This window comes from Streptopelia decaocto (genome assembly GCF_964273445.1).
Source record: "Streptopelia decaocto genome assembly, chromosome: 1".
Classification (NCBI taxonomy): Eukaryota; Metazoa; Chordata; class Aves; order Columbiformes; family Columbidae; genus Streptopelia; species Streptopelia decaocto.
Window position 1 is genome coordinate 196,840,113 of NC_138663.1, and position 26,520 is coordinate 196,866,632.

The 26,520-nt window shown below is 39.5% G+C and overlaps 1 protein-coding gene across 1 annotated transcript; it reads left to right on the forward strand.

The window, feature by feature from the left end:
• Positions 1-476: 476 nt before the first annotated feature.
• On the forward strand, positions 477-18,172 carry DCUN1D5 (defective in cullin neddylation 1 domain containing 5). The gene is made up of 8 exons (XM_082074098.1): positions 477-827; positions 3,441-3,532; positions 5,842-5,912; positions 6,302-6,393; positions 13,006-13,114; positions 13,211-13,315; positions 14,180-14,282; positions 15,049-18,172. The coding sequence occupies exons 1-8, from the start codon at positions 742-744 to the stop codon at positions 15,102-15,104; spliced, it is 714 nt and encodes a 237-aa protein (XP_081930224.1). The 5' UTR covers positions 477-741; the 3' UTR covers positions 15,105-18,172.
• Positions 18,173-26,520: the final 8,348 nt, after the last annotated feature.

The window sequence follows — 26,520 nt, forward strand, 5'->3', positions numbered from 1 at the left end:
TGAAAACATCTCCGTTTGCCCCGGCAGCTGCTCCTTAACGCGGACACGGGCTGCGCCGCCACCGCCCGCCGCTGGCTAACCGGCACGCTCGCAGCGGCACAGACTCCCGCCAGCCCCCGAGCGCCGCCGCCAGTGCTGCCGGCGGGACACGGCCCGGCAGCTCCCGCCGAGCGCCCTGGCGGGCAGTCCCGGACCGGCGGCGTTCCGCGGGCACCGGCAGCGAATGGCTCGCGCCTCCTGTTTTATTTTACAGTGAACACGCGCTGCCCCGTTCTTCCTGCCGCCCCTTCCGCCACCGCCTCCTTGGAGCCATGGCCCTGCAGCCGCCCCCGCGGTCCAGCCCGCCGGACGGGCCGGGGGGGCAGCTCCGGCTGCCGACCGCGTGGGCGGGGCTCACGGCCTCGCCCCACCCTCTCGGAGGCGGGGGCTCGGAGGCGGACCCGCCCCGCCGGTGCTGTCACTTCCTGCCCAGCGCTGTCTGCGTCCGGGTCGCTCGCCGTTCCCTCAGCAGCTGCTACCGCTCGGTTCCCCGCTCCCGCCCCGGGCGCGACACCCGCCTCTGGGACCGGTGCGGAGACGGGACCTGCCCGGCGGGGGTGGGGCGGAGCAGAGCGGGACGGGGCTCCTCTCAGCTCCTCACCGTCGGTGTCGAGAAGCGGCGGCGGCCGGGGGGCGGCGAGCCCGGGGCGGCCTTGGCTGCGGGCCCCGGCAGCGGGGCGGCCCCCGGCCCGCGGCGGGACGATGCCTGTGAAGAAGAAGAGGAAGTCCTCGGGCTCGGCGGCTGCGGCGGCGGACGACACCGGCCTCAAGAAATGCAAACTCGGCAGGTACCGTCTCGCGGCGCCGCCCGGCGGGCAGCGGCGTGTGGGGCAGCCCGGGCTGGGCCGCCGCTGTCACGTCCCGGGCGGACGGCCGTGTCCGTGGGCCGCCCCTCCGCGGGCGGGGGTCCTGGCGGCCCCGCCCGTGCGGCAGCCCCGCTCCGCACCGCGTGTGGCCGGCCTGCCCCTTTGTGCGCGGTGCCCGGGGCCGGGGTGTGCCCAGAGGCGGTGGGCACGCCGAGCCGCTGTGGGGCCCGGCCGGGCTGGGCTCGCCACCTGGCGCAGTCGCTCGCCGGGCGGGTTGGAGCGGCTGCGTTTGGGTGGTTCGCACTCAGGACAGAAACACCGCGGAGCTGCTCCCGGTTGGTGCTGCCTTGTACGGTTACCTGCAGGGGCAGTTCCAGCATTTGCTCCGATATCCATTCTAACCTTTTGCCGGGGGTAGTCAGATCTCCTCGCTTTGAGGTTGCCAATACTCAGTGTCTACGTAAAATCGTATCTTTTTTTTTTTTTCTGTTTCAGTGAAATGGAAGGAGCGGTCAGCACACTCCAAAACAAAATCAGGAAGTGTTTTTCTAATAAATGCAGGAGTCTGAGCATCTTGTTCATTGACTGCTATAAGAAGACCACTTATGTCATGATACCCAAAAATTACCATTAGAATGTTAAATCATTAGTGTGGTGTAGCAAGAGCTTTCAGTGTGGTTATCCTAAAGTAACTGTATGCCTTCTTCATCTATTAGAACTTCTAAGTAGGTCAGTAAACCAGTGGTTATGACAAGCATCCTGAAGACATAAGAATACAAAGGACTTGAGAAATCAACACTGTGGGAATGGCTATTGCAAGAAAATGTGTCATATGGCCTTTCTCACAGGTTGACCGAGCTTGAGCTTAGAAGTACCCAGGTTTTTATTTTGCTATGACTATTCATTTTGGTGAACTGTTCCAGAGCTCACTCTCTGCAGTCATTAATAGTCTTTTAGGTTCAGTCTAAGTTTATTCATAGCTGGTTAATAACCATTCTTGTACCTACATTATGCTTTTTGTAACACTCCTCCTTCATGGTTCTGCCTCGTAGTGTATTTGAAACAAGTGCTTGTGTTTTCTCATTCTTCTGGGTTGTAATACAGATTTTCAGTTTCCCTGCTCATCATAGCTCCTCTGTACATCTGCTGTAGTTTCAGTTCATCTTTCTTGAACACTGCTGACCAAAATTCTATTATCTTAATTTCTTTTATCTTAAAAAAAATCTTTTGAATGCTCCTTAAAAAAAAAAAAAAAAAAAAAAAAAGAAAAAATCTACAGGAAACTAGTAGTTATTGGACCAAAAACTATGATGTAAATGAAAATTCATACTAGCTGATAATAATTTGTTAGATACATGAGTATTTTTGGTATGTCATTCTTATGTAGTAATATATTGGTAATATTCTTTAATAAAAACAGTGATTACAAATGGGTACATGTTATACTGGATAACTGTAGCATACTGTGTGGCTCTGTTTCTTTCTAGTGACTTGTGTTTTTAATGGCAGTGCATCTTTAATTTTAGCTTTTAGCACATAAGGTGTCATCTTGGAGAGTGTCGCTTTCTTTTTCCAGTGAAGTTTATAGCGGTACCTGGGAGATAAAGTTGTTCACCACCTCTCAGAACTGAACTGTTCTTTTCCTGCTTGACGTATTCATTTTAAAATTGCAATGTAGGAGCTGCATAATTTTAAATCCACTCATATGATTAACTGTCACCTCATCTTTATAAATAATCTTAGCTTTTTCTAAGTCTGTAACTTGTATCTGAAAAGAGTGTGCATTGAAGAGGTGCTACAACTTTTTACTAAGGATGCTTTCATGTGGTCAGTGTTTTTACTACAAGAAGTCAGATATTCTACGTATTCTTTTAAAGAATGATATATTATGAAAATCCACTTCCTAGGCAAACTGGGTTGTGTGTAGCATAATGAAGACAAAGTCTAGGGGAAGCTGTGTGTGCTGAGCAGTTTTAGTCTTACCATGGATTGCATATTATTATGCTGGCATGTGTGCCCAACATCTATAGAATTACAGATATTTAGTTACGCGTTTAATGTAAACAAATTGACTGAGTTTTCTTCCCAAATTTGGATGCTTAACTATAAATAGTCTGACTTTTAAATATGTCAAACTCTGCAGCTCCTGTTGACCTAAATGGGATCTGTGCATATTCAGCACTCTTGAAGATCATGCTGCTTATTAGAGACCTAATTTTAAATGCCTGTATATATAAGTAAATAATAAGGCATTTGAATTACTGAGTAGTGATATTTTGACCATCTATGTGTGGGTTGTTTGGTTTAATATCTACAAGATAACAGTACTTTTTTATTTCAGGAAAAGTATTAATAATAGTTGCAATGAATTGGGTTATGAGAGTGTTGTATTTCAGAGTAACTTTATGTTCCAACAGGTGTTGAAACAGAATGGGAGACAAGTTGCCTTTTCACAAATTCAGCTTCATTTTTGATGTAACTTCATGAAACAGTTTAAGTAATTTGAACTAATAATAAACAATTTGGAATTTATTTTTAAATTATTTCCCTTTTCTCCTATTAAAATAACACTTATTATCCTTGTGTTTCTATAAGCTATTGCAGATCACAAGCCTCTGGTAAAGTAATAAGTGGAGAGGAACATTTTTCAAGCAAAAAGTGCCTGGCTTGGTTTTATGAATATGCAGGTAATATGCATTAGATTAATACTTAAAACTATATGGTTTTGTTTAAAACGAATACATCAAATATCATTTGCATTTTTTTTTGTTTTTTTTAATGCTGATGTAGACATTAAAAATATGTCCATGTTTACTTCCTTATAACATGCACTTGAATTAGTATAGTTTTTGCTATTGCCTTTTCAGTATTTGTTCTTTTTGACTCTTTCTTCTTTTCTCTATTCTTTATAACTTACTATGGCATTCTTCAAAATAAAAAAACTGATGTTGGACAGTACAGTATTGAACCAGGATGTACAGAATTATCTACTTCTTGGTTTGAAGTGGACAGTAGAAGTCAGGATGTTGAGAAATAGTTTAGACAGATATTTATTTATCCAACTTTCTTTTCTTGTCTAGTCACTACTTGAAGTCTGTCATAAGTAGTGGTGATTAAAAGTCATTGTTGGGCAGTTGTCAGTGTGAAATGAGCTGATGCTTTACTTGCCAGCAATTGGTTTGAGTATATTTATCAGAACTCATCTTTTCGTTGCAGTCTTTCCACAGTAATGAACTAGTCCTTATTCTAGTTTTCATCTGCTTTCTAGTTTAGGTTTGAGGCATCTTTTCTTAGGAAAATACTAATTCTCAGCTAATTTTCTTGTGATAAATACACCTGCACATACTTTTAACTTTTTTAAGGCCTGTAAATTTTGGCTTTGTTGTTGAGTCAAGAACTGAGTTTAGGGGGTTATACTTTGATAATTAACCAGTAATCAGAATACGCCATGTTCCTACCATAAAATAGATTTCCAGGGGAATAACACAGCATAGGAGACTAAATGTTTCCATTAAAAGAGAAAATTATACACACACACACACACACACACATATATATATATATATATATATATGAATTATATATACGATTTCTGGGCCCAAAACCTGATTCAGGTTTATACTTGTCATTACCAGGGCACCTTTGTATATGTTTTTCTTCATAACTTAAACTTGTAATTTTTTTAACATATGCTATGTAAGGGCTTATCAAAACCAGATGGCAGGGTGTTGCCTTGCTTACCTAGGCAAAACATTCTTTGCAACATTTTTCAAGAGGCAGGGGTTCATGATCTTAAATGCTAGTGGCATTTTATTTTCCTGTAAAAGTAGCCCTTCTCAATAGTTTTTATTGACTATGTTCTTATCTCACAGTGAGTAATTATTCAACATACATTATCCAAACTCTTATAAAGAATTCTGTGTACAATAACAGCAGCAGATACAGAGGAAGTGGAGACAGCTGAAGATTCAAGGGAAAATAAAAAGATTGTTCTGTCTATGTATAAGTAGCAAAATTTGCCAAAAAAATCTTAAGGTGGCGTGTTGTTTTGGAAGGTACAGCCTTTACCTTTTACATGGATTCATATTGACAGTAATGGTGGTGGTGACATAATAATCCAAGACGCATTAAAATCACCTGTCAACAGGCCTTCTAATAATGTCTGGTTGCCCTGTAGGAATCCTTTTTGGAACAGGCTTAGCAGAAATAACTGAAACCAGGGAGGGTCGGGGAAACAAAGCATTGTAGGGTGTGTTTGTATGTGCTCTTTAAATACGCTATTTTGCTGCTTTTTAGAGGCTTTCTTCATATTAAAAGGGAAAGGTGACAGCATAACCCTGATTATGTGGTCCTAATCAAGTTATTTTCATTGCAGTTATAAACCTTTTTCTGCTTTGGACATAGCCAACATGCTTAGCTTTATTCTGATTTATTGTTATCATCCTCCTCATATTACTTAGCATCATAAAACTAATCTTACATTGTTTGAAGATTTGTTTTCTTCTGTGTTAATGCAAACCCATAATGTTAACACCATTGAGAGAGTAATATCTGTAATAATAGCTCAGATGGAATTGTTTTTATTGTTGATAAAATAACTTTTTAAAGAATATTATTTGTAGAGTAAATTCAGCACAGAGTAGCAGTACCCAAGTTGTCTTAAAAACAATTGATCGCCACAATTATTGGAGTTGAGCCATTGTGAAGCTCAATGGCATCTTATGAAAACTCACATACACAAACTACAATAACGTGTCTGCTGTTTTGGGGAGGCAGTGCACACTATACAAGTTCTGCTTTAGTTTTGCTTTTAATGCATAGTGTTACTTCATATGTCATATACATGTCTCAACATTGCAGTTGATATAATGGTTCTAACATTTATGTGTTTTTAAACATAACTTGTATGAAATACAGTCTAATTCTTGCTGTGCGTAACCCTTGTGAGTAGTGAATGTGACTGAGATTTCAGTCTGGTTTCTTTTTGGTTTTGAAGGTCCCGATGAAGTTGTGGGGCCCGAAGGAATGGAAAAGTTCTGTGAAGACATCGGTGTTGAGCCTGAAAATGTAGGTTTTTTGCACAGTACTCATAATGCTTTAAAAGAGGGGGTATTGGATAAGGTTAAGTTCTGTGTAAAACTCTTAATTTCAGGAAACAAAGCATTATCTTCCTGCTTTTAGGAACTCTTCTATGATATTTTAACTGATTACATCAATTATGCATGGTTGCTGTGTGAGGGTTTTTTGTTTGTTATAGTAATAATTTCAATTTCTGAAAATAAAGTAAGGGAAAGATTGCACATAGCTGAATTATTAAATGGTAACAAATATGAAGTGCAAGCATGTACAACAATTGCTAGAATGTTTAAACGCTTAGAGTTTTCTTCTTGGACAGCCAGAAATCAGCCTTTTCTTCCATACTGACTTCTTTCTATCCACTTGTTTCTTCCCCCTAGATTATTATGTTAGTTTTAGCCTGGAAACTAGAGGCTGAAAGCATGGGATTTTTTACCAAGGAAGAATGGTTAAAAGGAATGACCTCATTACAGTAAGAGTATTTTTAAGTATATAATAGAATGTTCTAATTTTATGTTTGTACCAATAGATTATTCTTATCCTCAATTTCTTGTACTTTGGCAGTAAGACACAGAAACTCTTGCTTTTAGCTCTGATCTTAGTCACCAACTGGAAGCAGCTACTGTTGTTCATCAAGTTGTGAATCTGATGAGTTCACTCAAATGATAAAATTTTGTCTAACCCTAATAAGTCAGGTTTTTGTGGCTTCTTTTTCTTACAAAAGTATGTTACAACATCAGTCCAGTTAGTAGACACAAATAAGTAGATCTGGAGATACCCATAAGCATATCTCTGCGCTAGTATTCTAGAAAACTTTTACTGATTTCCAAGCTTTATAGATTAGGACTTCATTGATAATTTTGGTTACTACTGTTGTTTATTAAATGCAAGTCAGAAGCCATGCTTAATGCTTAGATTAAGTAACACTTTTTCACTTTATAAATAAACTTCTCACTCCATCTGTTCATAAGAATTTTTGATGAGGTAATGCTCTGCCTGAAGAGGTTGTTTCTTTCATTAAACTCATCAGCTTTTTGTGAGGCTTAGTTCAGTTGTCACTTCTTGTTCATTCTTCATTAAACTACTTACATTACATGAATGTTTTAAGGGTGAGTTATGACACTGCATTCAATATTTAGCATGTCAGGGAGCTCCTGTTGCAGCTTTAGCATTATGGGGAAGAGGGGCTGATTTGACCCTTGGAGTTGGCACAATTGCCCTGTGAATTGGTTTGGGAAGTTGTATTGGGCAGATACCCTCTGGTTATTTGAGACTATAGAGTAAGTGACTCTAGCCAGACTCCTATGCAAATCTTATTTGATTTGGGATCAGGCTTCTGATAGATGTCTTGATGGCTTTGTGACTATGGGAAGCTCTTAAATTTAGTAAGAGCTGGAATGATTAAATTGCCTGAAAGTTAGCACAACAGAGATTAAATTCTGGGTACATGGCTCCCAGAATCAATTTGGGTGCATAAATTCTGAGATGCAATGAATGGGTATAATTTGGCCACTTCTCTGAAGTACTTAATTTTTATGCCCAAATGGAAGCTCTGTAGAGTTAGCCAGTGTAGCAGAATGCAAGTACAAAGATGTATGAAATCGGATATCTCTTCAGAGCCAACGTTGTAGAATTTTTTTCTAAAAATCTGCTGTGATTAGGAATCTTCTGGTTCTTTTAAGAACAGAGCTGGTTATGCTGTAGGCTTAAATGTGTTCAAGACAGAAGATATGGTGCTGCTGTGCATTTTTATATAAACAGACTTATGATCAACAGCACTTGCTTAAACCTAAACCGGTTACCCTGTATGTTTTGCTTCCCCTGGGATGCTCTAACAGCAGACTGCGGACTAAGCATCTGGATGAAGCAGTGGCACTAACATAAAGGAATTCAAAATTCGTTGGCCTAAAAAAAAGACAATAAATCTGTAGACTTGTGCTGTTTGTGCTCACTGGGAAGGGAAGATCGTATTATGGGATTCCATCTGGGATGTGGGTATTTAGTTTCTCATGAAAGGTTTGACAGAAGTTTTGAAGGAGAAAGATTTTCACATACTTAAAGCAGTAGAGTATTATTACATTCTTGCATGGCTTTTTTATTATTTTTGCATTAAAAGATTACTTTAAAATGCATTCAAAGCCCAGAGTGCTCTTAAGGCGCTAAGTCTGATTGATATTACAGAATCCTTATTGCAAAATGTGTGAAATGTCGCATAAGGTAATTGCATAAACAGGGTTGGGTGGAATTCAACTCCATAGTGAGACACCTAAATGTGTGGTTTATATGCAAGAGCTGGATTTCTTAAATAAACTCTTACTGCAATCTTTGGAGATCTAGTCAACATTGTGGAGCCTGGGGAGGTATTCAGTTTGCTCTAAGACCTAGTGACTGGTGACCGGAATTGCTCTTTCGGGTGGATTGACCAGACCTCTCTGAATGGCAACACCTAAAGTTTAGACAACTAAATCTAATCTACAGTTAGATGCCAACATTAGGGTGCCTGAGTCTTGAGGTGGCATTCTGTTTGTGTCTGGTTTTGTGATAGCTGATGAAGTCTGTTCTTTAGAGAGGAGGAGAAAAATAAATATGTGATAAGGTGAACGCTGTCAGAATTAAGGTGGATCAAGCACTAAGTAACAGCCTATGAGAATTAAGCAACTTAAACTGTGAAAGTGAGGTTTCTAATGGATCATGTTGGTAGTGTGAATTCTGCCCTATATATTTGTGTTTGTATATATATATATATATATATATATATTTATATGGAGGTGTGTGTGTTTATAAAAGCTAGGTGCCTGAATCTAAATTAAACACCTGAAGCTTGTTTCATAGTCAGCAGAGAGCAACAAGTACTGCTGGGCAATTTCTTTCATGTGTTTTAGACACCTCCTTAGAGTGAAATGAGTAGCTCTCAGGAAATGACTGGTTTATTTGTTTTAAAGCCATCGGAGCGTAAATAACTTAAGTTGAGCATTTGACTTTATCTGAGCTAAAGGAGAATCATAGTTATATGTTTTTCAATTGTAGGCTTTACAGACCTATAAAGAAAAAAAATCTAATGACAAAATGAAAATGAGGGAAGTGGGATTACAATTCATGATTTTATTGAACTCCATAGAACTCACTGGTTAAACTAGGTAAATAGAAACAATTCTTTGTGTAAGGAAGTGTAAGAAGCTGTAATATCTGAGTATTCTCCCTGTCTGCTGTTTTGTTTGGTTTTTTTTTTTTTTTTTTTAACCTTAGAATTTCAGCTGAATTTTACATTAAAGTTAAGCTTTTGAAAATGAGTGGCCAGGTAAAGGGGAGAGAGAAAAATCAGATTCCAACTGAGAGAAAGATAAAGCCATAATCTCACATCTGTAGGGACAAGAGAAGCCACATGAGAGAGCGAGGAGGGCAGGAAAGTCAGGTTTGTAACTTCTTGTTGTTTGCAGAATTGTTAGTTAAAAAAAACGTATTTGGATTGGTTTTAATGATAACCTAATATCAGCTGCTTTTCCAACAAACTTCTAGCTTGTTATTGCCTTTCTTTGTGTTGACATCTGTGAGGCTAACACAAAGCATAGTGTAAATATTTTTTAATGCCAGTATAGCATTCAATGTGTACTGATGTCTAAACAATTTTTGGTCTCTAGACCTGTAAATCAATTGACATAGTAAAACTGTGGCATTGTCAGGACATGGAAAAGATGTCATAGAATCATAGAACAGTTTGGATTGGAAGGGGCCTTCAAACCTCATCTAGTCCAACCCCCTGCCATGAGCAGGGCCATCTTCAACCAGACTAGGTTGCTCAGAGCCCCATTCAGCCTGGCCTTGAATGTCTTCGGGAATGGGGTATCTACCCCCTCTCTGGGCAACCTGGGCCAGTGTTTCACCACCCTCATTCTAAAAATGTTTCTTCATGTTGAGTATGAATCTCCCCTCTATTTGTATAAAACCGTCACCCCTTGTTCTGTCACAGCAGGCCCTGCTAAAAAGTCTGTCCCCATCTTTCTTACAGGCACCTTTTAAGCACTGAAAGGCCGCAATAAGGGCTCCCCAAAGCCTTCTCTTCTCCAGGCTGAACAACCCCAACTCTCTCAGCCTGTCCTCATAGCAGAGCTGTTCCAGCCCTCTGATCATCTTGGTGGCCTCCTCTGGCCCCTCTCTAACAAGTCCATGTCTTTCCAGAGCTGGCCACAAGACTCCAGGTGGGGTCTCACCAGAGTGGAGCAGAGGGGCAGAATCACCTCTCTTGACCTGCTGAGCATGCTCCTTTTTATGCAGCCCAACATACCATTGGCCTTCTGGGCTGCCAGCACACATTGCCGGCTCATGTCCAGTCTTTCATCCACCAGTACCCCCAAGTCCTTCTCAGCAGGGCTGCTCTCAACCCCTTCATCCCCCAGCCTGTATTGATACTGGGGGTTGCCCCAACCCAGATGCGGGACCTTGCACTTGGCTTTGTTGAACCTCATGAGATTTGCGTGGACCCAATTCTCAAGCTTGTCCAGATGACCCTGGATGGCATCCTGTCCCTTGGGCGTGTCAACTGCACCACTCATCCTGGTGTCGTCCGTAAACTTGCTGAGGGTTGCTCTCTTAAGCTGTTACTTCCTTGGATCTCTGTATACTCCAGGTACAACATGGAACCTGTATTTCATAAGATGCCGTTTAAATACTTGAAGAGAGTTGATGAGCTAGATGGATGTAACTTCCTTTTGTCTATCTAGAGGGCTGGAAAATGGCAGAGGAACTCCTATAGATTAAAAGACCTTCAAACAGCTTTATATACTACCATTAAATGCTTTTAGTTTAGTGTTTGTCTACATCTTACTAATTTTTATTTTCAGTAAAAGACAATCATGTGAATAATTATGAAACATTTGAAAAGCTGAGTAGGAGTTATTGAATCATCACTGTCCATGTTAGCTATGCCTCAAATGAACTCTGCCTCAGTAGAAATCAAAATAGGACTGCTTTGTGATACTAATTTTTGCTATAAATATGAGGTAGGGATATGAAGAGAATGTAGTAAGCTAATATCTAGCTTCATTGATCTTGAGGTAACCTTATTTATTGCTATGTTATAGTAAAGGCAGTTCAATAAATAGTGTCTTTTTCTAGTCGCTATACAGAAGTTTGGTGTTAATTCACTTGTGCTGATTAGAAGGTTGTTCCAACTTAAAATACTGCTAGGAAGATTATTTTAAGTGTGGGTGACATAAGTCATCTTGTTTATGGTACAGCCACTCAAGCAGCTGTCTCCCTATGAAAGAGGAGTTTGGCAGCTCCGTGCTGCACTAACGTGAAGAAAATCAGTGGTCAGGGGTGGAAATGCCTTAAAATGGCTGTAGCAGAGAGATGTCCCAGCATTCGGTCTCAGAGGGTGATGCCTGTCTCTTTGAGCGTGATCTGTTTATCTGCTTGGTTTTAAATAGGTTGGCAATAGCTCAGGAGTCTTGAGGCTTAATAATTGCACATATTCATACCAACTTTTTCAAGAGAATCCCTTCTGCATTAAAATACATACAGCAAGTAGTACAGTAGACAATAACAGGAATGCTATGTTGTACTCAGTTTTATTATTACTTGAACCATTTTAACAAAATATTTTGAAGAAATGTAAACATACTGAAATTTGTGTTTATCCATGGTATGGTAAATCATCTCAGTCAAATTATATTTGACAAAATGTGTGGTAAACCCACTTTAAGTAGTTTGTATCTTTACTACACTAACAGCATAAGTGTTTAGTTTTGTGTTAAATAGGTAGAACTATCCTCAAACGTAGAGGACAGTGTTATTGCATATGAGGGTCTGAACATAGAAAAAAATAGATATGAATATTAAATGAGATGTCTTTATAGCATAACACAATACTGTTTTAAGGGTTAAATTATACGGTTTGTAGAGCAATTAGATGGCTGAAGGAAAAAAGAAAGCTGTTGGGTTTGTTTGGTTTTTTTTTAATAAAATTTCCTTCCAACCTAATGGGTGGTTTATTGCAAAATACATTAGCTCTTGTCATCTGAATATGCAGCTGAATTAGCTAATAGTTTTATTTACTTAGCACTCATCTTGGTGGGGACTCAGTGCTGCTTCAGACTCCATCAGCTGTTAAAGATGCAGATGTGTTCTCTGGGCTGCAGGCTGCCAGAAGGGAGACCCGTAACCAAAGGAAGTACTTAAGAACATCTGCGTTCCTGAGAGTATTGCTTCTGTCAGGCAGAATACAGGGCAAGGTGGAGTTTGTTGGTTTCTGCTGTTGTTGGTTTTGGTGTTTTAATCATGACAGCTGACACTTTTATATGAATAAATAGTATAGCATCTGTTCTTTTGAGTGAGGCTTTCCTGGAGGATTAGCATGTGTAAATTATAGTATACTCTGCCATTGTTGATGAACCTAACCCATATTCTAATTGGAAGCAAAAGTCCTTAGTAAGTCAGATACATGGAGATCTTCGTTCTGCCAAAAGGTTATTTTTGTGAAAGGGCTATCCTGTCAGCGAGCAGATCTGTACATTCTCCTACAGCCTGTGGGTTTTCAGTTGAATAGCTACTGATTAATCGAGGTGATAGGCTTATCAGAATTTACATTTGCCAGTCATGGAACACAAGCAGACTAGCATGTTTTGCAGAGTGCCTGCTCAGTTTTGAAGTATGTGTTTAGGGTTTGCATTTTTACAAAGAGATGAGGTATAAAGCCCTTAATTACAGCTAGATTTTACCACCTTAATGTACACTGAATACTGTTTTCTCCAAACGTTCACAGTGATTGAAAGGTGAGATAGTGCTGGGTATGAATATAAATTGCAGAATATGGCATACAAAGACTACTATTTGAGAAGTAAAGCACAGACTTTGTATTACATTGCTGATACATTTTTTTAAAAAACTTGTTTACAGAAGCCAGGCATTTATCACTTCAGCAAGCTGCAAATGTAGAGCATATTCAGTTTTCTTCAAGTTACTTTTATAGTATTATTCCTGTACATCTGATTGCATTTTGGTCATTTTAATTTTTATGTTTACTGGCATTTTTTCTTTGTCCGAATGGTTTGTTTTGAATTTCTAATGTCATTTGTTTTTCTTTAAGGTGTGACTGTACAGAAAAATTACAAAGTAAATTTGACTTCTTGCGGTCACAATTGAATGACATTTCATCCTTTAAGAATATCTACAGATATGCCTTTGATTTTGCAAGGGTAAGACTACTGGAATGTTAGATAAGTTATTTTTTTTAATTATTCAATGAACTTGTACTTGAGGGGGGTTTTTGTGCTTTCTTTATTCAACCTTAGGATAAAGACCAGCGAAGTCTTGATATTGATACAGCAAAATCCATGTTAGCTCTTCTGCTTGGAAGAACTTGGCCACTGTTTTCAGTATTTTATCAATACCTGGAGGTAAATGTTTCCTTGACTTTCTGAATGATGGCACAGTAGTTGGGCTATTCTGTGAAAAGATTTCAGGGTTTCTGTTGTTTTGCTCAAGAATCTATCCTTATTGCTCTTCTCCCCATGCTCTCTGTGCTTATGAAACAGTGATGTTCTTACATGCATCACAGATCTTTTCTTCATCCCTGTGCCACACCCTCTCTTCTCTTATTAACAACAATTAAAATTCCTTCTTAATTAAACCATAAAGGTAAATTTAAAATTGAGTAGAGCCCCAGTAGTCTCTTCAGCTGCATGTGTGTTGAATTTCAAGTTCGCTTTGTGTAGATATGGTATGTAGGTGCCTTGGGCTCAGGCTGTCTCTGGAAAATTTTGGTCAACTCAGCTCCAAGGGGCTTAGTCAGTAATGTGGATGTGTTTGGGCTGTGGAGCGTGCTGGGCTTGAAACTATTCCCTGGTTTCAAATCGGTACTACCGCTGCAAAGTAGATGTCCTTATAATCATTCTGTATTGTACCCTGGAGAAAAGATTTTTGTAATTGTTCTTTCTGGAAATGTATCTAAGCTAAGTGTGCCCCATTTCAGGGCATGACAAAAATTTACCAGTTTTTGAAGCTTTGAAGTGGTGACTTCCTGATTCCCTGGTATTTCAATTTTCCTCTGATTTTTCAAGAAACTATTTTATGTAGTTTCAGAACTATGAAATACGTGCTGTGTAGTCTTTCAAGAGATGGAAAACCAAGGAAATAGTAGCCATTGTTACCCATTAAATTGTTTGTTGGAAACTGAAGATATAATGACAGAAATGGGAAATGAGGTGCCGCATTATCAAATGTCACTTGACATTTTAATGTCCTGAAATTATTTTCCCTAGCAATCGAAATATAGAGTTATGAACAAGGATCAGTGGTACAATGTGCTAGAGTTCAGCAGAACTGTCCATGCAGATCTTAGCAACTATGATGAAGATGGTGCATGTAAGTATTCGTAACATTTTGCTTATTCAACTATTATTTCAGTATTTTGAATTTGCATTAAAAAATCCATAACAGAAATGATACTGTACAGTGTAAATATTTCTTTTCCAGCAATGCATAGAAAGACTGTCCTGATACCCATCCATCTTCAAACTGCAGATATTAATTGTAGTATAATATCAGTGGTATGATGGTGTACTTGAGCCGACTTGTATCCAGTTGAGGATCTAGTGAAGCTGCTTGCCACATGAAACTACAGATGTGCAAATAGAATTATAAACAGCATACTCTCGTTTTGTACTAATATATAGTAAATTCTGGTTAAACTAACTATAAAGTAGCTGAGCTGCTGGCGCTTGCGGCTGAACTCTACAGCTGGCTGATAGTCAATCATACTGTGACTGAATTGGATTAGACATCCTGGTTTGGTTCATGTTCTAATTCCGTGAAATTTTGAAAGCCTTAGGAAGAGGGTATTAGTTCTGCTGATTTAAAATATATAACCTTATTTTTATGCTTTCTGTTCAGTTCAGTGCACCTTTCAAATGTCAGCAAAGCCTTTTTCCATAGTTCCATATAGTGATATTTGTATACTTTTTACCACCCTTGGATTGAAATGAGTGTAGTCATCTTTGAGTCTTCTTAAGTATTTGATCATAGGATTGTCATGGTTGTTACCTAGACCAGGAGTTTTAAACTTTGTACTTTAAGAAAAGGTGTTTGTAATACCTGAGCAAATATAACTCCACATTTCATGCATTTGCAGGGCCTGTACTTCTGGATGAATTTGTTGAATGGCAAAAAGTTCGTCAAGCGTCATAGCAAGAATTCAAAAGAAAATGCAAAAGTTTTTTTGGTGCCCACCTGTACACAAACTAATGAGAAAAACGAAGGATTGCATTTTCATTTTTAAGAAAGACTTTACAGTAATTCTTTTTCCTTTTTTAAGGAAATTTTCTTGTTACATGTGATATGGGCATTGAACCACACCTCTTCTGAGACTGAAAGTTGGAGTTCTTGTTTTGAATCTTATGTTTATAGCATTTATTTCAGAACAATAAAGATTCAGATTTGTGACAAAGGCCTAAAAGTGAAGAATGTCCCTTGAATGTGAGTGTGGTGTCTATTTTTAAACCAAATCTTTAGATTATCTTTCTCAGAAGTGCTCTTTGCTATGAATTTTTGAAGACCTTAAAAATGCTTAACTGGCACTGTTGCTTGCTGATGATATGATTGTGTGACAAACATTAGAAAGAATGATTTTTGAAGCCCTGGGTGGGAGTGTGCTAATTTGTATATGAAGTACTGGACATGGGTTGTGCCCCAGTTTTCAGCTCCTTGTGGAGATAAAGGCCTTAAACTCTTATTTTTCTCTTTTTGGTTGAGTACACACCCAGTGGCATGGCATTTAGTGGCAGGCCCTTTTAAAGCAGAAAGGTGTAGAGCGTATGGCTCTGTGTGCAGAATGAAAACTGATTGCCTGTGCTTCAGATGATGAACAACAGATACTCTGGTACAGTGAGGCAGCTTCAAATTTTTACTACAATTTAGACTTCAGATTGCTTTGTATAAAAAGTGCAATTTATATTTTAAAAGGGAAAGCTGGAAAGACTTGGTTTCAGGCTTTGCTTCTTACATGTTTTAGACTGGAAGCATTCACAACATTACTTTTTTATCTCCCTGTATGCTTTTCATAATATAAGTCAAAAAGAGATTATTCAGTCACCTACCTTTGGCCTGTATATAACAGGCTATATTAACATGTACCTTGTTACTCATGTATTGAGTCCAACAACTACTGCAATTGCCCTTTCAGGCTCTCAGTACTTACAGCAACCTTTAAATACAGTAGAAGTTTGTCACTCTGCCTTCCTGTCCAGGAGCCCACATGCCACCCTTGAGAAGTCAAGGAATTGTGATGAGTAAATGTGAGAAACCGAAACAGAATGAGACAATGGAGCATTTGTAACTTCTACTTGATTATGTAAATGCATTATGTAGACTGTGATGATGCCGTGAGACTCCAGTCGATGATCAAGGCCTCATTGTGCCAAATATTTCAACAGCTTGAAATAAGAATAGACAATGCAAGTTAGGCATGACTTGAAGATCTTTGCCTCAGGGAAATGACTTCTGTTTTGCACATCATTTAGTCAGACTAACAAGCATAAGTTTTCCTATCCCTAAGGAATACTTCATTCCCAAGACATTTTTTTTTTTTTTTACAGGGAAGGGTTAAAAAAAAAAAGTTGTGAGGAAAAATTAAATAATAATAAGAGGGACAAACTAGTAGTGTGTACCTGTGCTCTTGTTCTACTAAAGAGGACCACCCTTGCACGTTACTGTCCAGACCTGCTTGCTTTGAGCTGCAGGAAGCAACGCAGTGGTGGCCCAGGGGCTGTTCTGCAAGTCATCTGGTAGTGCAGTTGAATCTTAGCTCGGTTCCGCCCAGGTGAAAAAAAGCATTGGGGGCGGGAGTGGGAGGGAAGTTGAGATATTTAGAAGATCTCTGCTTGGCCTCATGTAGGCTACAGCAGTTCTCTTCAATATGTTTCAAGCTGTCCATTTGCATTGCTGATTATTCAGATTTCACTCACAACAGAGTGCCTTTCATTTGGAAATTGCCCTACCCCACAGAAAGTTAGTGCCAGAATGAGATTAACTTTGAAAGTTGCAAGATCTCCTACTAGACTAAGGTCCTAAGATGCACAGATAAACATGCACCAATGAGCTTATGTCAAGGGAAGTACTGCTGTGTACTAAATCTCTGCAGGGGCACTGATACTGAAACGACTTTCTCAAATTGACAACAGTTGCTCTCCTTGCTTAGTATGTTTAGTCCTCATTATCACTGAGAAATTTTCTTTGCAAAAGTTTTGAAATACTGGTTAGAAGATGAATATTTTATAGTGTGATTAAAAAAAAAATCATATTTTTTAGGTAACTGCAAACTGTTGTGAATTCAATATAAACCAGTTGGTCCTAGAGGATGGTATTAGAGTCTCACAGTACGAGTGATGCATCTACCAATCCGAGGTGGTCAAGTACTTATGGTTAAGGTCTAAGACACAATGTGATGTATCATTTGTATCTCTGTTAAGGTTTTATCAGTATTCCTATAATAAATCCATGTTTCAGGGATTTATAACTTGGTTGTGTATGTGGTGGAAAATCATCAGTTACTGTAAAACTTTGACTGGGAATGAATGTATTTAAACTAATTAAAATCAATATAGTTTTTCAAATTTGAAAGAAATAGGATTTTAAGTTATGTTTTTGTGCTCAAAACTGCAATCAGATTTATTGTTTAAATGTGAACTAATGGCTTGTACAGTTTCATTGTGAGCTGATCACTTTTATTAGCTATCCTCAATTAAATCACCTTGCAGCTTACTGTGGATAAGTGCCAAAAGCTGTTTATTTATTTTATTTTTTGAAATTTTGTGCATGTCCACAAGCCAAAACTGAGTTCATCTAGATGCTTTCTTTAGTCTTTGAATTTTAATTTTGCTTTGCTCAGGTGCATTTCAGTCTATTGAATTAAAAATGTGACACCTTATTTTTCAGTATTCTAAGATGAAAGTTCACAGGTGAAATGTGCTGCCACAGTTGTGACAAATAATAAAATTGAAGGTGAAATGTCTTCCAAAACTAAATCATAGTGGTGTTTATCTTGATGTTACAAACTTCACTTTAATCTCACTTCCATTTCTTGGTGTTAATTCTTCTTAACATGACTAGCATTTTCTAGTTTTCTTAGGTGACTAACAGTTTTCATGTTTATATCTGAAAACGCCCACCTGTTCATGGAAAAAGCCATACTGGTAGATTGGAATGTAATTTTTCTCCTATGTAAAAATGTGATCTCGAATTAAACAGTCATGTATGTTCATCTGTGTCTTTAACTGTATATGTGGTTTTGATCCAATTTATCTTTACTGTTTAAACACCTAATTCTTTACTGATGACTGTAATTTCACATTTCTATATAGCGGAATTTGAATTTTGCATTTGAGATTACTATGGATACAAGCTGGGTACCAGTTGCAGGTGGCCTGAAAGGCGACACTGTGGTCTGTTATTTTCATTGTTGAGGTTTTTTCATATCTATCAAAAGCTTTGAGCTGCTATACTGATATTGACTGCACAAAAATTGCAAAGGGGAGCATAGGTTTGACGTTTCTGATGTTTTGTTTATTTTTTTTTTTAACTTAGTGAACCGTCCTTTCAATGCAATATGTACAAACTTGTACAGGTTTAGCTTTGTTAAGTATGATGAATAAAACGGTGTATAATAGGGTAGAAATATCTTTTTTTTTTCTTTGGTCATGCTGCCTCCTTTGTTTTTTTTTTTCTGTTGTATATGTATAACTGTTCTTAAAGTCACCGAGAGACCTAATTCCAGCAAGACGGATCAGTCTAATTTCTAATTTTACTGAGTAATTTCTTTGCTCCTGTGTGCATATAGAGAAAATAGAACTTGATCTCAACTGGGAGCAACAGCAAAGACCATTCTTGATTATATCCTATGTTACTAGGTGCTGATAGAACATAATAGTCCTGGTAATTAACTGTCATGAATTATTCATTGGATGAACACTGTTCCAACAACTTGTTGCAATGCATGCGAATGAAAAGAGAATGAGCTTCTCTTTCATGCTCAGCCGCCTCCCACACCTCCAGGTCACTTGTCTGTTTCCTGGTGCACTGTTCCATAGGGCCTTCAGAGCACCTTACAGAAGGTATCAAAGCCAGAAGGTATCAATCCCATCATAATTTGAGTTAGTGACACTGTTTTCCTCGCAGGTACAGATGGTTCCACTACCTGACACTTTCCAGCTGTGCCACAGCTGCCTCAGGACAGGCCTCCGCCCCCAAGGCCATCCTCCTCCCAGACCAGCCCCTCCTGTTGTCTCCACAGGTCCACTTTGTCTTTTTTTGGTAATGAAGCTCCCCATGCCTTTCTGAGCCAGTAGGGTGTTTAGATGTTTGCAGTCCAGGCATCTTAAATTAGTATCTACAACTGATGGCAACAGATCCGTACTGCTCTTCAGCCTTGTCTTTTGAATTACCATTTCATATTTCTCTCTGCCTCTGTGGGAAAGGTTAATTTCTTAATCCAAGTTGTTTCCAATCCTGTTCCTGTTGAATCACCTACTACTATAAAAGTTATTAAAATGTTATGGTTGTGTCCTGTTACTCTAGAAACTATGCTTATTGATGAAGATGCTTTCAACGTAAAATTTTTCAGCTTCTTAAATTAAACTTCCCTAATTTTGACAATTTAAGAAAAGAAAAATTGTTCTGTGTTTCAGGAGTTTTGTTCATGTATGCATTTTTATCAGCTCAGTATTGAATGAGTGCTGATTATAAAATAAAGGTATTTTCAGCTGATTTAAATTCTAGCTAATATACAACTTAGTTTTTTCCTTGTATTCAGAATTATTTAATTTTCATTTTCAGTTTATTTTATTATAGTGAATTAAAGGGCTGGAATGTATTGTCAGCTAGTTTAAGTTTTTTCTGATAATAGCACTGAGGTGATTCTTTTTAATTTTTTAAATGTAAAAATATTTCAGGAAGGTTTACTGTGCCTATTGCAGTAATTTAAATGACAATAAAATTAAGTGGTAGAGGTGACTTATACCCTACTATTATAGGCCTAATGTGAAATTATTTTCCACATTCAAAATCAGTTAACTGTAAATTAGCTTTTCTAATAAAAAAGGGAATATTTTCTTATAATGTAATGCCCCTCAATAATTAAAATTTATAAAGAAATCTGATAAACTTCAACAGTTAATATTACATCCTTGTCTGCCTGGTCAACATACTTCATACTGGTCTTTATCTGTATTTGTACTTTGCAACGATGACACTCGTTGAGACTCTTACGGTGGCTGCTGGAAGAAGAAGCCATTTGACTGCTGGAAGTTTCCCCAGCTTTAAGAGAGTCCACAGGAGATGTAGGACCAGTGGATTCTGGTTCCTCTGTTGCACATTTGTTAGAGATGTCACACTGGACAGCAGGAGTAGATGCACTTTTGTTGTCCCCAGTCACATGTGACCCCCCCAGAGACAATCAGCTTCTGCCAGATTTGATCTGGAGCAAGGAACTGGTAAAATAAATAATGTACCCAACAAAAGTTTGCTGAACATCTGTATTATGGAAATGTGACACACCAGTGTTGGTAGCTAAAAAATGTTACAACAGCCGTTTCGAATCTAAATGAACCAGAACCAGCTTTAATAGATTTGTGGGCTGAAATTGCCTTTTTGTAGTTTAGAAATCCCAAAGTTAGTTTTTGCTGAGTTAGCTTTATGGGGTTTTAACTGGAAATATTTCCATGCAATATATAACACATTTTGTAAACAAGGAAGTGATCGTGGTCTTACATATCAGTGTAGTGCCAGTAAAATATAGATCGAATTTCTGGGTGTAAAAACATGTCTTGTTATCAGTGTGTGGTTTACCTTCTTGCTTTATTTAACATTCCTAATCTGGTTTTAAAAGGACTTTTTATATTACTTCATTGAATTTAGTTTTGCAAGTGCTCATCAGTGTGAGCAGGAGTTGTACAAGTATGTCCTTTGTGATCAGTTGATGCTTTGTCCCACCAACACACAGAAGGTGAGCAACTGATATTAACTGAAATTCTAGAGCAGCAGTATGCAAACAGAACTAGAAATTCCCATGTAACCATTTTCTTCTGTTCTCCCACTGCTAATAGTGAAGCTGGCAGAGTTACCAGCACCACCAGCATTGTCCTTCCAGCCACTTGCACGGGCCTTGCAGTGTGCCCAGAGACACCAACCATCACAGCCAAATGACTAGAGACCTCTGAACCATGTAGTGGGAGAAGACTCAGGTTTGTCTGCACTGTATCTTGGTCACAGTGACTGCAGCCCAGAGGTGCTGTGCTAGTTCTGGGAACAGCTCTCCAGTGCAAGTGGTTTCCATTACAAAAGGATTTATGAATTGGTTGCTGTTAAAACACATATAACTTTACGTAACTTGCATAACTTTATCTCACTGCTTTGATCTTAGTCCAAAGATATTCAATAAATTACTTTTGAATGTTAAGGCAAATGCTAAGCACATCAATACTAGAAGATACTCAGTTTGAAGGCCTCACACTAAACAAACTTGTTAAATACAGCTGAGAAGTCTGATGAATGTATGACACACTGTGAGGTATGTTTCATTATTGAAATCAAGCGTGTAAATGTAGAAGTAGTTACATTTATCCAGTCCTAAAATTACATTTGGCCCTTTGAAGGCAATTGTGAGGCTGATGTGGCCCCTGATGACAATGGGTTTGACACCTCTGATATAAATGCATATTTTCTTTTTATATAATCATAAAATCATATAGAATCATGGCATGGTTTGGGTTGGAAGGGATCAAAGATCATCTTGGTCCAGTCCCCCTCCAATAGGCAGGGACACCTTCAACTAGACCAGGTTACTTAAAGCCCTGTCCAGCCTGGCCTTCAACACTTAAGGATGGGGCATCCACAGCTTCTCTGGGCAGCCTGTTCCAGTGTCTCACCACCATCACGGGGAAAAATTTCTTTCTTATATCTAATCTAAATCTACCCTCTTTCAGTTTAAAGCCATTACCCTTTGTCCCATCACTACATGCCCTTGTAAAACATCCCTCTCCAGCTTTCTAGTAGATCCCCTTTAGGTGTTGGAACACTGCTACTAGGTCTCACTGGAGCCTTCTCTTCTCCAGGCCTGCCTTCACCGGAGAGGTGGTCCAGCTCTCTGATCATGTTGGTGGCCCTCCTCTGAACTCACTCCAACAGGTCGATGTCGTTAAGACAGAACTTTTTATGCACAGAAGAAAATAAACAGGTCTGTGCTAAAGGTTACTGTATTTTGGAGTTAGATGAGCACATGTAGAGTGCCTGTCGTGCTGTGTCTCTCAGATGACATTGCCATCTAGAGGAAGGTTAGGAGCCAGCATCCAGATCCCTTTTGGATACCTATGTGCAATATCTAACCTTAGAAGTAACTATATCTCTAACAGGCCCAGGCTTCTGCTGCTTCCTGTGTCCAAATACCTCTTCATAAGTGTCCCCAGAAATGTTCCATTTGACATTTCTGAGCAAGTAGATGCCTGGATCATGTCTAAGGTCTATGGCAGTTCAAAGAGCTGGCACCTATTTTGCTTCTGGGCAACATATGGGAGGCATCCCAGATTATACCTGATTGAGTCACACACAAAAGACAGTCACAAGCAGACAACTGGTCTTCCTTTTGTCCAGTAGCTTCATGGTTTTCATGAAAACACAGATAAATGTTTTAAAGTTAAATAACCATTTCAGTAGGGCTTAGATTCCCGATGAGTGCCCTTTGTAAGAAAGGGAGCATAGGCACAGTTGCAATCAACTTTTTCCAAATGCTCTTAAAATCACTTTTAACTCTGACACATAAGTCCAGTTCAACAAAAGGTTTATAACTTAATATATTCAGCACAGTCCATCAGCTGAGTAAACATGTTGGATGTGAATCAGAGATGCTGAATGAGTTCATCAGGCTGTTGGAGATGGGTCACTGGCCGCTTCCCGTGGGAGATGGCAGCACCAGCTATTCTGCAACCCAGCCTAAGCAGGTGATATGGAGTCAGCTCTGCTACATAAGAAAAAGCTATTAAAAAAAACCACTTTGGTCAGCACTGGGAATTTCCTTGGAGATCTGGCCCAGTCCATCTCAATTTAATGTTGCTCATGAAATAAGTGCCACGGCCTACAGAAATCCAGAAACTGTGATAAAAAATTAATTAACAGTTTAAAGGAGCTGTCACAGGTAGGAGAACGAACTGAGAAGTTAGGCCAACAGGGAGAGAGACATGATGCTTTCAACAATAGTGAAAAGATTGATCAAACGTTTCCTCTTTCATTCATCATTTTTGTATGGTCTCGTGCAATTTTTTTCTTTTAGGATATATACGGACATGGAATAATATTTAAGAAACTTTACCTTTTTTTTTTTTCCCTATGGTTTGTAGAAAGATAAAATAGGAAAGTAAAATAGAAAGTAAAATAGTAGAAAAGTAAAATAGTAGAAAATAGTAAAAAGTAAAAGTAAAAAGTAAAATAGTAGAAAAGTAAAAAAAGTAGAAAGTAAAATAAAAGCAGGAGAAATTGCTTCACAGGGAGAATCACATATACACAGCCCATTTCTGCTACTCAGACTAGTCTATTTTGGGCTAGGTTGGGTTTCTTAACACTTTGCTGCAGGGGGAATGTTGCTCAAGTGTGAATTTTACTTGCTACCTATGTAGGATAAAGTGTTAAATGTTCCTGTGGCTTCATCTGGTATCTATAAAAAGAGCTGATATCAAAGAAAATCCGAACTTCATGTTGATTGCTTCTCTACATATGACTTGAAAAATCTAAAGAGCATTTCACTTGTGAAGCTTCTCAATAAATAAAATATACAAATGGTATGTCCTGTAAATAATAGTAGTTCCTTTATCTCATGCAGATTTTTGTTTCTAAAGTAACCTTCATATAAAAAAAGGTCCTTTTCTGTTCAGAAGATGAGTTTTCCCACTGTCAAAGGGACCACTGCACACAGACCAGGCTACAGCCAGGCAGGTCAGCATCCCTGCTTGGGCTGTTCAGGCCACAGCCATTGCTCCTGCTGCAGGGTAAAGGGAGACCAGGAAAGTTTTGTTCTTGAGGTCTATGGCATGTTCTGGAGGGGATTTTTCCCCGTGTTTCTGCTTCATTTTGTTCCTTTGGAAACCACCTTCAAAACCTCATCTGAAGTAGACTTGATGCCAGAATGGTCATAAAAGTTATCAGTTATTTATTAGATTTTAAGTAAGAAATGTAGCCCCTTTGGAAAGTCATAACTCATTTGGAGACACTTGCTGACAACTTAAATGTTCGGTATTTTTCCCAGCCTGATGTGTCACCCAAGCACCACATCAGTCTTTGTTTTGACGGAGCACTGTGTAATGGTGACTGTTGTTTATGGTGCATCAGCCCTGTGAGAGGCAAGCCCAGGAAACTCAGAAGGCTGTTGTTCCTTGGGAAATTTTGAGAGGAGACTTCTACAGCAAATGCTGCAAAATGTGTATCATTTAACAACATGCTATGGTAATTTTCTAATGTGTACTCTTTATTACCTAGTATGCACATCTCCTGTAAGAAAGACACTCTTTTCTATTACTTGTTCTGTAACTGAGGCTTTGATTCAGATGTCACAGTGTAACATCATGTGGCTCATGCAATTTAGAAATAATCTGTAACCACATTAGTCCCATCCTGTTTTAGTAAACTTTGTATCCCTAAATGTACTAGGACTGCAGTTTTAACCTGCTTGGGTGCTGCAGAGTTTTATTAAGTATTCTTGTGGTAGCTGCCAACTTTTTCACTTCAGGAGTGGGTGATATCTATATACAGATTAATTGCAAGGGTGGTGTTTTAAGAACACCCAGTTATACATGTCAAATTACTATCAGGAGCAAGGCTGTGATTTGTTATTCAGCATTATCCCTTCCCAGATTATAAGTGGTTTTGTTGCTTTAAGAATTATTATAGTTGCAAGCCTACAAACCTATAGAAATGTTTCATATCTATTTTGTGGTTTTGTCTCAAAGTAAAGAGTTGATGTATGGCACTATGCCACCAAACTTTGACCTTACCTATTCTGCTCTGACCTATTTTTCTACCAACCAGGTGTCTACGCCTCCTTCCCATCCAACTTTTTTCTATTCCATCCCACTTTTAAGCAAGCCTTACTTTGAGTCCTGCAGCTGAGACCCGGGAAAGTTCATCTATCAGTGGTGCCCATTTTCTTTATTTAAACCTTATACGAAATTCTTCCATTAGACCCAAAGAATCCAGACTACTGTAGTGAGTTACTGAGCTTGTACACCTTCAGAAATTTAACCATAAAAGTAGTCATACCTTGTCTATGACACTGAGAAACGTGGAAACTATACTGTCCTTTGCTAAATATTGTCTACTTGAAGAGCGTGAACTTCATGCTTTTTTTTGGTCTTTTTTTTATGATTTCTTTATTTGTGTACATAATTTGCTTCTGTGAGTGGGTCAAATACATGTTAAGGACAGGAGCAACACAAATGCCTGCCTAGTTTTAACCTCTGTATAACACTAAAATAGAGTTTACCTAGTGATTCTGACTATGGAGGTAGATATTCTTTTACCTGGTTCTCCATGAGCGATATCTGATGCTACACAGATTTTTTTATATTGGAGCAGCAGTGAAGTGCTGTGGACGTTTTCAACAAATTCATTTTTCTACTGTAAAAACAATAATGGTGTAATAGAATCATAGAACAGTTTGGCTTGGAAGGGACCTTCAAAGGTCATCTAGTCCAACACCTGCAATGAGGAGGGACATCTTCACCCAGATCAGGTTGCTCAGAGCCCAGCCTGGCCTGGGATGTCTTCAGGGATGGGGCATCCACCACCTCCTGGGCAACCTGGGCCAGTGTTTCACCACCCTCAGTGTCAAAAATTTCTTCCTCGTGTTGAGTCTGAATCTCCCTCTTTTAGTTTAAACCATCACGCCTTGTCCTGCCGTAACAGGCCCCGCCAATAACCGCAGGTGAAGGGAACCGAAGCAGCCGCCACCTCCCCAGCCCGACGCCCCAAGAGCGCAGGACACGCCGCCTCGTTGTGTCAATGAACGTCCTGACCGAGCCCGCGCGGCGCGGCCCGGCGGTGGCACCGCCCCGCCACCAGGGGTCGCCCGGCCCTCGCCGCTGAGCCCCGGCCCGGCCGCTCCCTCTGCTCCACCTCCCGCCTCCACCACCCCGGCGTGAGCCCTTCCGGTTCCTGTCCGAGCGGGAGGCCGGACCAGCAGAGCCGGGCAGATCCGTTTGGTTGTGTCTGTGTTTGTTGTGATACTTATTTCGGCACAACGACAGAAGGAATGAAAACAGCCTTTAAATACTGTTTATGTGGAGGACAAGCATCGCTACAGCACCAACGTGAGGCACTGCGTTAAGTCTCATTTTGTAATGTGATCTGGACACATGGAATTCAGAACCGTGTGAAGGCATCTGATCCTGATAAACGTCGTTTGATAAACCAGCTTTGTGGTTTGAGTCACTCGAGGATAAGAATCATAGAATCATTAGAGTTGGAAGAGACCCTCAGGATCATCGAGTCCAACCATAACCTAACTCTAGCACTAAACCATGTCCCTAAGAACCTCATCTAAATGCCTTTTAAACAGCTCCAGGGATGG

Coding starts and splice junctions, on each gene's coding strand:
- DCUN1D5 (XM_082074098.1), top strand. CDS start 742: ATGCCTGTGAAGAAGAAGAGGAAGTCCTCGGGCTCGGCGGCTGCGGCG. Junction 828..3,440: donor AAGAAATGCAAACTCGGCAG/GTACCGTCTCGC, acceptor TGTTTCTATAAG/CTATTGCAGATCACAAGCCT. Junction 13,115..13,210: donor ATGCCTTTGATTTTGCAAGG/GTAAGACTACTG, acceptor ATTCAACCTTAG/GATAAAGACCAGCGAAGTCT.